This window comes from Phascolarctos cinereus, unplaced genomic scaffold (genome assembly GCF_003287225.1).
Source record: "Phascolarctos cinereus isolate Bilbo 61053 unplaced genomic scaffold, phaCin_HiC Scaffold_726;HRSCAF=1367, whole genome shotgun sequence".
Lineage (NCBI taxonomy): Eukaryota > Metazoa > Chordata > Mammalia > Diprotodontia > Phascolarctidae > Phascolarctos > Phascolarctos cinereus.
In genome coordinates this window covers 65,507,933-65,522,607 of record NW_027556098.1, presented here as the reverse complement: position 1 = coordinate 65,522,607, position 14,675 = coordinate 65,507,933, and the positions used below count along the sequence as shown (strand labels likewise).

Here is a 14,675-nt window from a genome sequence, read left to right as displayed (position 1 = left end):
ACATCTAGTAAGGAGTAGAGGAGTTCTGATCTAGCTAAGAGAATTCATTCACATTAATTAAATCTTAAGGATTTGAAATATTACAATAAATTTTTAATGAATCTTATTATATTTTAGGCCCCACATCAAACTTTTTTTCTTCAAATTAGCTCATGTATGTATGCAATCCTTAGCAAGAAACTTGATAAATTTACATTTAATTTTCTGGGTATTTTAGCTTTCCAGCACAGAATGCAAAGATTTAGGTAATTTCAGGTGATAATTATGTCCAGACAATATAATAATGTGCAAGACAAGATAACAATCAGTGCTTCTGATTCAGTGACTTAATTTTTCATTATTTTAACTCAGTTGAAAAAGATGCATTATTTTGAAAATCATAAGTTCGCTAAGCTGAAGTTGGAAAGTCATATAAAATTCAGAAAACAAAATTAGAAGAAAAGCACCTTATTTACTTCAAATGAAGTTATACCATAAATTAAAGGAAATATAGCACGTATGCATAAGTATATTCACACTTATAGTTTTATAATCCATTCTTTGACTTAAGAACTTGCAACAAGTGAAGCGATGGACCTTCTACTTGCCAACACCAACCCCTTGATTCCATTCCCCTCCAGTCTTCTCCAATCTCTCCCTAAATACTGATTTCTTTCCTCCTACACATAAACATCCTATTTCCCCCATCCTGAAAAATATCCCTCACTAGATTCTACCACGCCCACTTCCTCCAATTCCAACTCTAACACTATCACTCTCTATCTGCCTTCCTTTTTTCAGTTAAAGTCTATAAAAAAGCAATCTACATGAGGTGCTTATATTTCTTCTCCTCTTACTCTCTTCCAAACTTTCTCCCCATTCTGGCTTCAAACTTCATCATTCATTTGAAACTGCTTACTCCAAAATTACAATCTATAATGTGTGGAATATAAAGCTTGCACAGATATCCCCTGTCTTCTTCTGGCTGACCATATCTACGAATCAGCAATTGGGTCCTTCAGGGAGGACGAACTTCCTGGGTGATTTTTACCACATGGTGGCTCAGCATTAAAAGGAGCTTTTTCTTTGATATGACACAGAAGACCCTGAGTAGCCCCTTCATTCACTTCTGGGACATGACAACAATAAAAGGGCAGACTGCCATGTCAGTTAAAAGAAGATTTCCCTGGCAGATGACTCTCTCCCATTGACTTTCCAGATAGAATAACTTGGAGACTTCCCATGGGGGATTAGAAAAGACTGGCCTTTCTCCACACAGACGTCATTATGCTAATGCCCACATGGAAACTAGAGACAGGGCTCAACTAGATAGTTTTAGCATAGTCCCCTTTCTGTCTTTTTCTGTTCTTGGTAGACACCATTTTCAAGGTGGATGTATTCAGCTTACAAGTAACTTTATGAGTCTGAGAAATTCTAGGTCTCTAAGGTCAAAGCTCCTCATTCTTTTTGAGAGCCCTGTAGCCTTTGACACTGTATATCGAGTTATTCTCCTGGATACTCTCTTCAGTCTAGGTTTTTTAAACACTGCTTTCAGCTGGTTCTCCTCCTAGATGAATAACAATTCCTCCTCAACCTCTTTTGATTGGATCTTCTTCCAAGTCACAGTCACTAACTGTGGATGTCTCCAAAGTCTCTGTCCTCTTCTCCTTTCTCTATACACTATATTACATGATGAGTTCATCAACATTTGTGGGTTCAGTTATTGTCTCTAACATAATGAATCCCAAATCTCTATATCTCCCCAGTGCTTGGTCCCACATTACCAACTCCATATTGGACATTTTGAATTAATTGTGTCATAGGCCTCTTTTTCCCAAAGCTCATGCCCATTTTGAATTTCTCTATAATTGTCAAAGATACCACCAAATCTCCCAGTCACACAGGTTTGCAACCTCAGTCATCCCTCAGTTCTCACTCTCATTTAGCCCATATATCTAGTTAGTTACCTGTTTCTACCTGAATGACATTTCTTCTAACATCCCCTTTTTGACACTCATGCCAACCACTTCCCTGATTTATATCCTCATTTCCTCTAATCTGGACTATGCCAATAGCCTTCAAAATTATCTCCCAGCCTCAAGTTTCTACTCACCCTAATCTATCCTCCACACAACTGCCAAACTAATTTGTTCGTACATAGGTCTGACCATCTCAATCTCTTAGTCAAAGAACTTCAGTAGTTTTCTGCTACCCCTAGGACCAAATATAAACTTCCTTGTTTGGCATCTCAAGTTCTTCTTTACAACCAAATAGCTTCCTACCTCACTAGCCTTATAGGCATTACTCCCTTCCACCAAACATACTAACCTAGTTGGCTCAGGTTCCTTGCACACAACACTCCAATTCCCATTTCTGTGCCTTTGCAATGACTGTAGCCCATGGGTAGGGGAATGTGCTTCCTCTTGACTGTGGGATCCTTGAGAATAGGGGCTATATTTTACCTTTCTTTGTATCCCCAGTGTTTAGCACAGTGCCTTACATATAGTAGATACGATAAATTTTTGTTGATTGACTTTAATGCATGACAGAATTTTTAAGATATATAAAACCAAAATCTCTTTATTGTACATTTTAAAACACTGAAAGAGAAAAAACTGCAGTTACATTAAAAAAAATTATTGTAACTAAGTACACTTACCCGATGTGAGCTACCTGAACATCCTCTGTTCTGTCTGTACTAATGATATGAAGTCATTGCTATGGATTATATTATGACTGTGGCATATATTAGAAAAAAGCTCTCATATAACCTAGCCTCTGTTCCTTCTAAAGTCTGGCATATAAATTTTATTGCATTCCTAAGGTTTCTATACATTTCAAATATTTTGTTTCCAAAACCAATCATTCAATTTAATTTGTTCCAATCATTCAATTCACCTACCAATTGCTTTGACACTACATGGTGGTACCAGTGGAGCTATTAGCGGAACTAAAGAAGCAGAACACTGAGTATCAAAAGACTGTGCTGTAGAACAAAGGTAGGAGAGTGTTGATGACTCAGTGAAATTAACACTAACTGGAAGACTGAAGTCATATGCTGCCACCTAAGGGACAAAAATATATGTATATATTATTTGTGATTAAATACATTGTGTAACAAATTATCTTGTGACACTAATACCTTAAACTTTCTAATACTATTTAAATTATTTCTTTAGGGATAGATTTTGATCATTTTAATAAATTTTGCCCTGTTCATTAATTAAAGTTAATAAGACAAATCAGAGGTCCACAACCAGCTGTTTCCAGAATCCAATCTGATCAACCTTTCAATGGCTACCTCCTCCATGTCCTCTTCCCTATAGTTTAAGGGCATTATCAACAAAGAGGAGACATTAGACACATTTTTTTCTACATGATTTACCAAGTTATTGGTTAGAGAGGCAGCAGTAAACTTCCCCATCCTCAGATGGTCTCAAGATTTCAAATAAATAAAATGTAGCTCCTCCCCACCAAAAATTTAAGGCCCTTAATTTAAATTAAGTAAGTAGGATCAAGAAGTTTTAATTAAAGATGAATAACTCAACTGTACTTTTATGTTAATATTATTCCATCTCATAGATGAATTTAACACTGATGTTTGAGAGTAAGGACCTCTCACTTTTGAGTTATGTCCAAGTCATATAAATATACCTGCAATGACAATGAGGTGGAATACAAGTGGGAGGGCATTAGGAAGGGAGCAAAGCAGGGTGTTTACCATTTCTAAACTAATATTTTTCATTCATATTCTGATGTAATAACAAAGGAAAGGGAACACAGGGGAGGAGAAACTCTAAAAGGATCAGATTGGGAGCAATAATTAGTTTCCCAGGGTAGATTCAAAGAAGCACAGAAGAGATATAATCAGATTGATTTTTTTTCTTTTTTTAATTGATCCTATTTACAATTAATTGATTTTATCCTGTAACTGCCTAAGTCATGATTCTTTGTCTCTGAACTTAATTCAGAAATTTAATTGTCCAGTAATGAGCTAAGCTTAACAATCCAATCCCTCTATTAATCACTATTCTATTCTTGTGTCAAGGGAATGTGTTACCCTTGAAGGATGCAGATGGACACCAGGGAGTCTAGTCTAGTATCATTACACCACCAAGTTATGCTTCAAGGATTTCTGGTTTTTCTGTCTCTCTCCTTGCCGACACAGCTGGATTCAAACAATGAATGTTTCTTAGTCACAGAAGGGAAAGGGGGGGGGGGGTTGTTGCTAGCATTCATTACCAATATCCATCCAATCATATTTTCTTTGATCTATGACATTACCTTCTTATTTTTGGTGCACCCAAAACCTATAAAAAAGAATTGTCTCCTTCATGCAAGGTCTTAGTTTTGCTGAGGAAGGTGGGGTTTTATTTATTGGTAAATTCACACTTTACAAATACACTGATCATTCTCAGAAGTTCGTGCCTCAGTCTATCTTAATTTTTTTAACTATCATAGAAGAAACCATAAATTCAAAGGGGAGTCTATGAAGGAGGCAGCAGATAAAAAGAAAGAACAACCAAAATATGCAAAAATGGAACAGATTGACTATAGAGGAAGAAGACTGCCCTTCATTAGAGGTTCTCAAAGGCCAGATGACCACTTGGTGGGTAGGATATACAGGTTATATATGTGCAGGTCTGAGTCAGAGTAAATGACCTCCTAGGTTTCTTTCTTCCAAACACGATTATTAATTGAGTGGCATCAAACAAAATGGAGTAGCACTGGCAGAGAAAGTATAATTTTTTAAAAAGAAAACAGATGAAAATTATGGATATGAAATAAAAATTATAAAATAAAAAGTCAGGGGCATTGAAACGGTAAGGAGTAATCTGATGTAAAGAATAAAATTATTGTTTAGTTGTTATTTTTCTCTGTGTCCACTACCATTATATTTTATAGTCATTTAAAGCCTATGAAACTAGAAATACAAACCATTTATTAACAGGTACGTACAGGATGAATGTTACCAATTATGGTGTATTAAACAGTATATACATAAAATGCTATTAAAATCAAGAAAAAAACTTTGTTTATAAAATTAGCACAAGTATGTTAATTTACAGCATTGATTTCTTTTCTATAAAACAATTGTAAGAAGCAGCATGATGTATTAATCAAGAACCAGCATCTGAACCAGAAAATCAAGCCCCATCTCTGACATAAGAATACACTGCAATCTATCTAATCAAGTTTGTTCAGATTTGAGCTTTGCAAAAACATTTTGTCAGCTATGAAGAAGATGAACTGAAGAAATGAGAAAGAGAGATTTGAAGCTGCAAGGCTAATTAGAAATAGTTCAGGCAATAGGTAATGAGATCCGAAATTAGAGTGGTGACTGTGAGAGCAGAGAAATAAAGAGAGATGTTGTAAAGATAAGATTTGTCAAATATTTGGCTATGTGAGGTGAGTGAGAGAGAAGAGTCAAAGATGACACTCATGTTGTAAACAGGTAAAAAAAAATCAAGGTAGTTCCCTTGATAGAAACAGGAAGGTCTCAAAGAGGAGTGGGTTCGGGGAAAAGATAATAGAGTCAGACCCTGCCTTCACATAATCATGGCCCATCCCTTCCTGCATCTTCTCCTCTTCCTGCTCATGCTGTGAGACTCTATCTCACTCAAAATGAACAACGAAATGGGTGACACTCACTGGTCACTGTCTCATAGGCCAGAACCTACCTTTCAGGGGGACCCTCCCATAGTCATGAGGTGATGCGGGGGGAGAAGAAATGTATATTCTAGAAGGGCGAGGGAAGAAATTTCCCTAATGGTAACTTTGCCCATCTTTTCACACTGTTTAAATATTTCTTGGGGTCAGACCATGGTCCCTCTTAGAGTAAGTCATGCCATTCTCACTTAGGAGACCACTGATCTACAGGATAAGGTCTCTAATGGTTAAGCATTTAAGTTCCTTTATAATCACTGATCAAATCACCTTTTATGCCATATCTCCCATAACTCTTCTAGATCAACCCTCTGCTTAAGCCAAGTTTACTCACTATTCTTGAAACATGCTTTCCCACCTCCTTGCATTTCTTCATGCCATCTTCCTTATATAAATACTTCTTTTCCTTTTCCCCAGCCTAAAAAAATCTTACTCAATCTTCAAGACTCAGTTAAAATCCAATACCTCCATCAAGGAGTATTGTCTCATAAGAGAAAAATCAAAGAACCAAGGAGAAGAAAATATGCCTGCAGAAACCTTGGAATGAGACTCAACCAGGTCAGATAACTCCAAAAAGAACTTATAGATGAAATTGGAAAGAAGATAATAAATAGACAAAAATACAACATATTTGCTAGCATTTGTCTAATGATTTTTTTTACCATCAATGAGTCCATAACAGTCATAATTGGACTCTAACACCTGGTATTTAATGTACGAGGAGGAAGTGAAAGTTGCCCTTCAAGTCAGTTCAAAGAGCAGTTGTACCAAACCAAATACACCTAGAATAAATTTGTGATGGTTGCAGGCAACATAGTTTTCAAATCATTGAAGGATCAATGTTCAAGATATATAATTAAAAGGGAGAAGGTACAGTATGACCAGAAAAAAATATGAGCATTATTGTTATTACAAAAAAAAGATAACAAAGAAAATCCATTACTACCGACACAGAACACACTTAAATATCTCAATAAAATGTGTAGGAAAATTATTTATGCAAAATAAGGACATGCTTGTTGAAAACAAAAGAAGGAAACAAGTAGGCTTATTCAAATAATTTTCTACAACGGAATAGATTTTCTCAGTCACGCAACTGTGTTACTGTGACTGAAAAGGGTAGAGAACACAAGATGTTATTTTATTGAGTACAAAGAAAAATTTGCTTGACAAAACAAAACAATGCCTTAAAATATCTCCACCAACAAGGAGTCACTCAAATACACATTACAGTTACAAAATTCCTCAGCAAATGCAACCACAAAGATAATTTTGGTCAATAACCTGATAATTAACACCTAGCAAGACAAAAAAAAGAATGGATGCTTGCCAGTGGTATTGACCACATTTATAATGGATATATTGCACAAAATACAAATGGAAGAAAGAGTCTTTGTAAATGGGGAAGTCCTCCAGAGGCTTGTTTTTAGAGCATGTTAATAGCAACAAACTCTAGAATACGAAAGGACCTCCTTAATAAGATTCCCAACTATTCAAACTATTTATGATCCTATGAACTAGATCCACCTAATGTTCTATACGATAAAAACCAAAGAGGTAAAGAATGTTGGTCACTCAAGACTATGTTGTTGTTCAGTTGTGCCTGACTCTTTGTCACTCCATCTGGGGTTAATATGTCATTAGATGAAGAGACCATTAGGTTCATCCATCAGTATGTGTACCTAGAATAGGTATACCTTGTTTCATTGTACTTCACAGATGTGTTTTTGTTTACAAATTAAAGGTTTGTGGCAAGTCTGCATCGAGCAAGTCTATTGACATCATTTTTCTAATAGCATGTGTTCACATTATGTCTCTGTGTCACATTCTGGTAATTCTCACAATTCAAACTTTTTAATTATTATTATTATTATATCTGTTATGGTGATCTACAATCAGTGATATTTGATGTTATTATTGTAATCGTTTTGGGGCACCAAGAACCATGACCATATATGATGGGGAACTTAATCAATAAATGTTATATGTGTAGTGACTGCCCCACTGATCAACTATTCCCCATTCCTCTTCCTCTCTTCAGGCTACCCTATTCCCTGAGACATAATGAATTGAAATTGGGTCAGTTAAACCCTAACCCTAACCCTAATTACACTCTAACCCTAACCCTAACCCTAACCCTAACCCCACAATGCCCGTTAAGTGTTCAAGTAAAAAGAAGAGTCGATCAATGCAGAAACTCAATTGTTATCTTATTTTAAGAAATTAAAACAATCACCCCAACCTTCAGTAAGCACCACCCTGATCAATCAGCAGCCATCAATATCAAGGCAAGACCTTCCACCTGCAAAAAGATTTCAACTTGCTGAAGGTTTAGATGATGGTTAGCCTTTTTTTAGTAAAAAAGTATGTTTAATTAAGATATGAAAATTTTTAGGTATAATGTATTGCATATAATAGATTATAATATAGCATAAAGATAACTTTTATACATGCTGGGAAACAAAAAAATAATGAGATTCACTTTATTGCAATATTCACTTTATTGCAGTGGTCTGGAACTGAATCTGCAATATTTCTGAGGTATGTCTGTAGTAGTAAAAAGGTCACAGGATCATATATTTAAACCTCAGACTTCATGCAGACCAATAACCTCATTTTACAAATGAGGAAATTTCATAGATGTTAAATTATTTGCTTGGGTTACACAAGGGGTAAGTGGTAAGGCTAGGGTCATTCAAAAATGGGGTTCTCTAGAAACAGTGTTCATTTCATTACGCCATGATGTGAGAAACTTTGTAATACTTTCAATCATTTCAAGTTGCTTCCTTACACAAAACACCAATATTCTCCAGAGACAGTATTCTTTATGTTACTGTGTATGATGGAGCACCATGGTCTCTAAAGAATCAGAATTGCGGCCAAAGAAGCAATGAAGAGATATATAAGGGATTTAAGTAGGCTAAAGTTTATTACTAACACTGACTTGTCACAAACAATGATAAAAGAAGGTGAACAATGGAGCAACTCAAGTGTTACAATAGTACTTGCAAAATGTTTTTAAAAATGTAAGAGAAATGCTTCTAGAACATTGGGTAAATAGATGCTCTGGCTCATGAGACCAACAAGAGGGAAGACTAGATGTTTTCTCTGATCCTCATAACCTCTCAAACCTCTCTAAAACAGAAATTATGCTCCAGAGATAATACAATTTAAATTGTCTCCATGATGTAGGGACCAAAAACTCCATGAACTAATAGCTAACTCACGCTCATTCAGCATGCCCTCCCACATCATCCACCACACTCCAAGAAGCAAGGTTTCACTTGCCAACATGACTTAAGGGCTTGCAACACATCCACATTACCTGTTCTCCCCTCCCTCTTTCCAGTGCTATGAGATTCAAACTTCAGACTGTATAAATAGCCCAAATAGCCACCATGAAGGTAGCATTCTGTGCTGCAACAGAGCTCTGCAGAAGAGTAAAGGACCGTAAGGAACAAGGCATAATGTATTTCTGGGTTTGGAATAGAACTCAACTCTATACCACCACCCGCATTGTCCTAGTGGCTTGGAGATCCAAATTCCAAACAGTAAAACTTTGTTCAAGCTATGCTTGCAGCAGCATGCCAGTGCTCTGTACCACTGGGTCAGAATGTGGAACAGAGAGAAGAGGGCAGGGCATCATGTGTGAGGGGCTATGTGACACTTCACTAAGACTGAGGGAAAGAGCCCAGCATGCAGCTGGTAACAGGTTTTTCCCCTCAAAAGTCTTTTATAGCTGAGACCCAGGCTGGTGAGCTGTGAATTGCTCAGCATAGGAGGAGGCTGTGACACTTTGAAATCTAGCCCCTAAGAAAACCACTATCAGAGGGAAAGTGTTCAGAAAGTGAGCAATAAGGAAAAACAGGGGAGGAAAAAAAAGACTGAAATTACTAAAACAAATCAAGAGGAAGAAAACCTAAAGATTTTAAGCATAAGCAGATAAATCAGTAGGGAAGACAGAAGGAAAATAGAGCCTCCAGATCTAGTAAATAAATAAATACTGAAGAATAAATGAAAACAACAACACCGAATGAGGAAGAGCTCCCTCTGGATTTTTAAGGAGAGCATGGAACCACAACATGCTGTCCTACATGGCTAAAAAGAGAAATGAGAATTGTGAGAGCAGAATCTGTGACCTGCACAACAGAAATAGTTATTAGAATAGAAAAACTTGAATCTGTAGGAGAAATATCACTAGAGAAACAAAACAGAGGACAAATAATTAGAATTATAAATATATAAATATATATATATAGATACACACACACATATATATATATATATATGTATATATGAAGGACATTCTGGGAGAAGCAGAAACTAATAACAGCAAAAAAATGTTTTTGATATAAGCAAAATATATTGACCTTAAAGATAGGACATGTAGAGATAATGTAAGGATTACAGGTCTTCCAGAAGAAGATAACAAGTCAAAAAAGGTGAATGTTATAATACAAGAAATTATAGAAAAAAAACACACCTAGAACTTCTGAAGATAGAAACAAAGTGTCAATCAAGGAAATCCATAGATCACCTCCAGAAAAAAACACAAGGCTGTAAACACAAAGACACATAGTGGCTACATTTAACAATTCCTTGAGAAATAATAAATTCTTCAGGCAACCATGAGAAAGACCTTCAAATATAAAGGGAAAGAAATTCAAATAATGCAGTTCTGTTGTATATCCACCAAAAATGCTGAAGGGACTGGAATTATGTGTTGCAAAGAATAATGGTGTTCAAGATGCAGTCCAACATTAATAATTGCCAATCTGAGTTTTACTATCCATGAAAAGATATGAATATTCAATAATAGAGAAGCAATTTAGACATTCTTAGATAGAAAATAGACCAGAGGAAATTATTTGTCTCTTGTAAACCTAAGATGACCGAAATGCAAAGGGGTAAATAATACAGAAGCCAAGCACAACGACTGCAAAAAGAGGGACAACAGAGAGACCAGAAAGAGACTTCTTTCTCAAAATACACAAAGAAACAGGGGTGAAGGTAAAAAGTCAGGTAGGAGTGATGATACAGAAAAGGGCCTGAGACATTATGGACTAAACTCCATGGCACCTCACCAATCAATGTTTTTTGTGGGACTAAATTACAAAATGGGAGGCTAGAGGGAAGAAGCAGGATAGAGGGGAGTATGTGATGTGCCTTGGCCAAGTTAAGGGCTAGCAATGAGAAGGTCACTCAAGAAAAAGAGAGCCTATAAGTGAGGAGGTAAAGGAAGGCACTTAAGCAGGAAAAGGGGAAGAGTAAAGCCTTAATTTGGTGGTGGGAGGGGTTGACGCTTATTAATGCTTCTATGGGAAAAGAGAAATGTTCTGTCAAGGGAGATGGGGGCCTTACTCTAGGTATTGCTTGGACAACATATGTCTTGCATGCTTTGATGGGGAGGGGAATGATGTTGGAGCTCCTTAAGGCCTGGAGAAGTGAGCTGCATGATAGGGGATATGATGGAGAGATGGTATTGCCATAGATAAGTGCCCTCTCTATATCCTATAGTAACTGTTTTTCTAAGAGTGAAAAACAATGGAAAAGGAGAAGCTAAGGAGAAAACTCAACAAAGCAGTGACAGAAATTGCATAGAGGGAAGAACCCAGAATGGGTATCTAGAAAGTTTTGATGCCATGAGAAATGCAGAGAAGACAGAGACTAGATAATCCTAGGGGGACGTGAAAAAGAGAATGAGGGTCTAGAGCAAACAAAAAGAGAAGGATGGATAGTTTAAAGAGTGAGGGAGAGAAATATTCTCTGACAAGTAGAAAAAAATAACTTTAAAAGCTAATAAACAGACTAGTTGGAGGGGAGGAGAAGGAGGGGAGTTCTCATTGGCTGAGAGAAAATAAAGGGGGGGAGCAATTAAGTAACCAAATAAAAGCAGGTAAGAAATGGGATCTAACAAGCAAAACTCCAAAGGAAAAAGGATAAAAAATAGGAGAGCAGGGTTTGGGTGAGGGAAAAGAAAGCTGGTGGGAATAGTCAGTTTTTAAAAGATTAAATTAAAGTAACTGAAAAGACATAGTACATAGTAGAAGAGAGGGGAAATCATAACTTGAAAAAATTAAAAATATGTAGATGAAAATATAAAATTTACACTCATCACTTTAAATGTTAATGAATTAATAGCCAATAAAACAAAAAAAGTGACAGTTTGGATAAGAAAACAAAATGTTATAATCTGTTTCTTATAAGAAACATATTTAAAAACAAAGACATACACAGAATGAAACGGAGGGGCTGGAAAAATAAAGACATTGCAAGTAAAGGTAAATAGGCAGGAACAGTAAACACATCCTTTACAGACTATACAGCAATAAGAAGGGTCAATTGTTCAAGAAACACAAATGAAAAACATAAACCGAAATGGAAACTTGACAATGAAATCCTAAATAATGAGTGGGTCAAAAAACAAATCATAGAAACAATTAATGATTATGTGAAAGAAAATTATGATGATGAAACAACATTGTCAAATTTCTAGAATGCAGCTAAAGCCGTCCATGGGCAAAAATCATATCCCTACAAATATACAATAATAAAATAGAAAAAAGAGAGGATTAATGAACTGAATATATATTTAAAAAATTAGAAAGCCAACATATGAACAAACCTAAAATAAATACAAAAGAGGAGATATTAAAAATTAGAGTAAAAATAGATAAGCCAGAAACAAAAAATAAATATGGAAATGAAGAATAAGACTAAAAGCTGGTTTAAAAAAAAAGACTAAAGAAATTGATAAACTCTTAGCTGATCTGATTAAAAAGAAGGAAGAAAATCAAATCAATAAAATGCCAAATAAGCCAGGTGAAATTGCAAGAAAAACAGAAGAAATAAAATGGATAATCAGACCCTATTTTATATATAACTATATACTAACAAAACTTAGAACACAAAATAAACAGAGGAATACCATCTAAAAATATATCCTAAATTGACAGAAGACCAGATAGAGATCTTAAATAACCCAATCTCAGAAAAAGAAATAAAATGAGTTATAAAGGAACCTCCACAAATTATTTTCAAAAATTTAGGAAGCACCCAAGCTATCAATAGTTATGTGGAAAAATGCTCCAAACCACTAATAAATAGTGAAATCAACATCAGAACAACTCTGAGATTTCACCTTATGCCCATCAGATTAGCAAATTGTCAAAAAAAAAAAGGGAAAGAAGAAAATTAGACACTGGAGAGGATGCTGAAAAGAAGCACTTTGTTGACATCTGGAAAGTAATTTGGAACTATGCCCCCAAAGACAGTAAACTCTGTATACCCTTTAATCTAGCAATACCACTACTAGGGCTATACCATATAGAGATCACAAAAAGAATAAACAGACCCATATGTACAAAAATATTTATTGCAGCTTTTGGTATTGCCAAAACTAAGAAGGTGTCCATTGGGAATGACTGAACAAATAATGGAATATGAACCTAATAGAATAATCTTGTGCTATCAGAGATGATGAATGAGACTGTTTCAAAGAAACAGTGGAAGATCTGTGTGAACTAATGGAAAGTGAAGTGAGCAGAATCAGGAAAACAGTTTATATGACAACCTTGTGAAGATAAACAACTTAGGAAAATTTAAAAACTCTAATCAGTGCAATGAACAACCAGAGCACCAGATGCCTAATATTTAAGTTTACCTACTAAGAGAGAGGTGATGGCCTCAAGATGCAAAATAAGTCATACATTTTTGGAAATGGTTAATGTATAATATATAAATTTGTTTCACTTTACTATGAATATTTATTAGAAAGGTTTTTTTCTTCCCGCAGTGGAAGGCAGGAGGACAATAAGAATGAAAAAAATAAATGCTTTATATTTGGAAAAATAAAACTTAATTTTTTTTTACAGATTTCATGAGAGTACATGGATAAAAATTGCCTAAGATAAAAAGGTATAGAATGAGTTGCAATCTGTACTTTTGGAAAGACTATATATGTGGGCAAAACTGTAAATCCACTGATGTATTAAAGACATTTCAGAAGGGTTTTGTTTTCATCAAACACGGAAAATATTTGAATAACGAATGCAGGATGACTAAAAGGAAAATCTTCATAACAATTCCTAGGTGAGGTTTCTGCAGCAGGATTTTAATATTTTGCTTTAAGGGAATTCTCAGTGTGCTGAACATGCTCATACTAAACAGAAATACAAAATACATTCCAATACAAATACAAATTTTTGGATTATCAGATGATTTAGAACACAAACAAATCTGTTGTGAATAATTTAGATTTGACTTAGATTAACAAAAGCCTTACTTCTTTGGGAGAAAATGCCAGTCCACATTCCAACGATGTCTTTTCTTCTAATTCCACAGCATATGAATAAGGAAATATAGGGTCTTTGAAGACTGTTCAGAATTATAAAAAATGCATTTATCAAATATAGCCAAATAAAGTGGGAAAAAAAGTATAATTTGGTAATTTGAGAAATCTCATCCTAATAATAAGACAATTATTCCATAATGTTATATTACTGTACATGTATGTCATACAAGTACATTACACAGAAAGTCCTTAAAGTCAAAGAACTTAAAACATGAAAATATCAATATTAATGCACATAAATGTGGTAAAATGTATCAATAAAATATAAGCAAACAAAAAAAATCCATTAGATAAACATATCACAAATATATGAAGATTAAATGCATGAAAGGGTAGAACACAAGAATAAATATATAACTGAGGTAAAGATCTGTATAGCAGCTATAGGAGTTCTAATTTCGTACTACATGGTGCCAGGAAATCTGTTCTCCCATAATTAACTGAGGAAAGCTCCATGAAAGTGGTTTTAATTTTAGAAATGCTTTGATGTGTGGAGCATTGGTAGGTAGAAGAAGAGAGGAGTCATAAAGAAATCTTCCAAAAAAATAAAGAAAACATTAAACAAACACAAATGATTGAAATTATAAATTAACTATACAGGAAAACCAAGAAAATGATGAATGTCAGTAAATTAATCAATAAGCATTCATTATGCATTGTGTTAAGCACTGGAGAT

General features: G+C 35.0%; 1 protein-coding gene across 1 annotated transcript in view; it reads right to left on the bottom strand.

Moving 5' to 3' along the window:
* Nucleotides 1-14,675, bottom strand: part of CFAP47 (cilia and flagella associated protein 47) — an 890,592-nt gene that overhangs the window by 755,854 nt on the left and 120,063 nt on the right. The window contains 2 exon segments of the mRNA XM_078146130.1: nt 2,882-3,044; nt 13,931-14,022. Of these exon segments, the coding sequence (XP_078002256.1) occupies nt 2,882-3,044; nt 13,931-14,022 (255 nt within the window).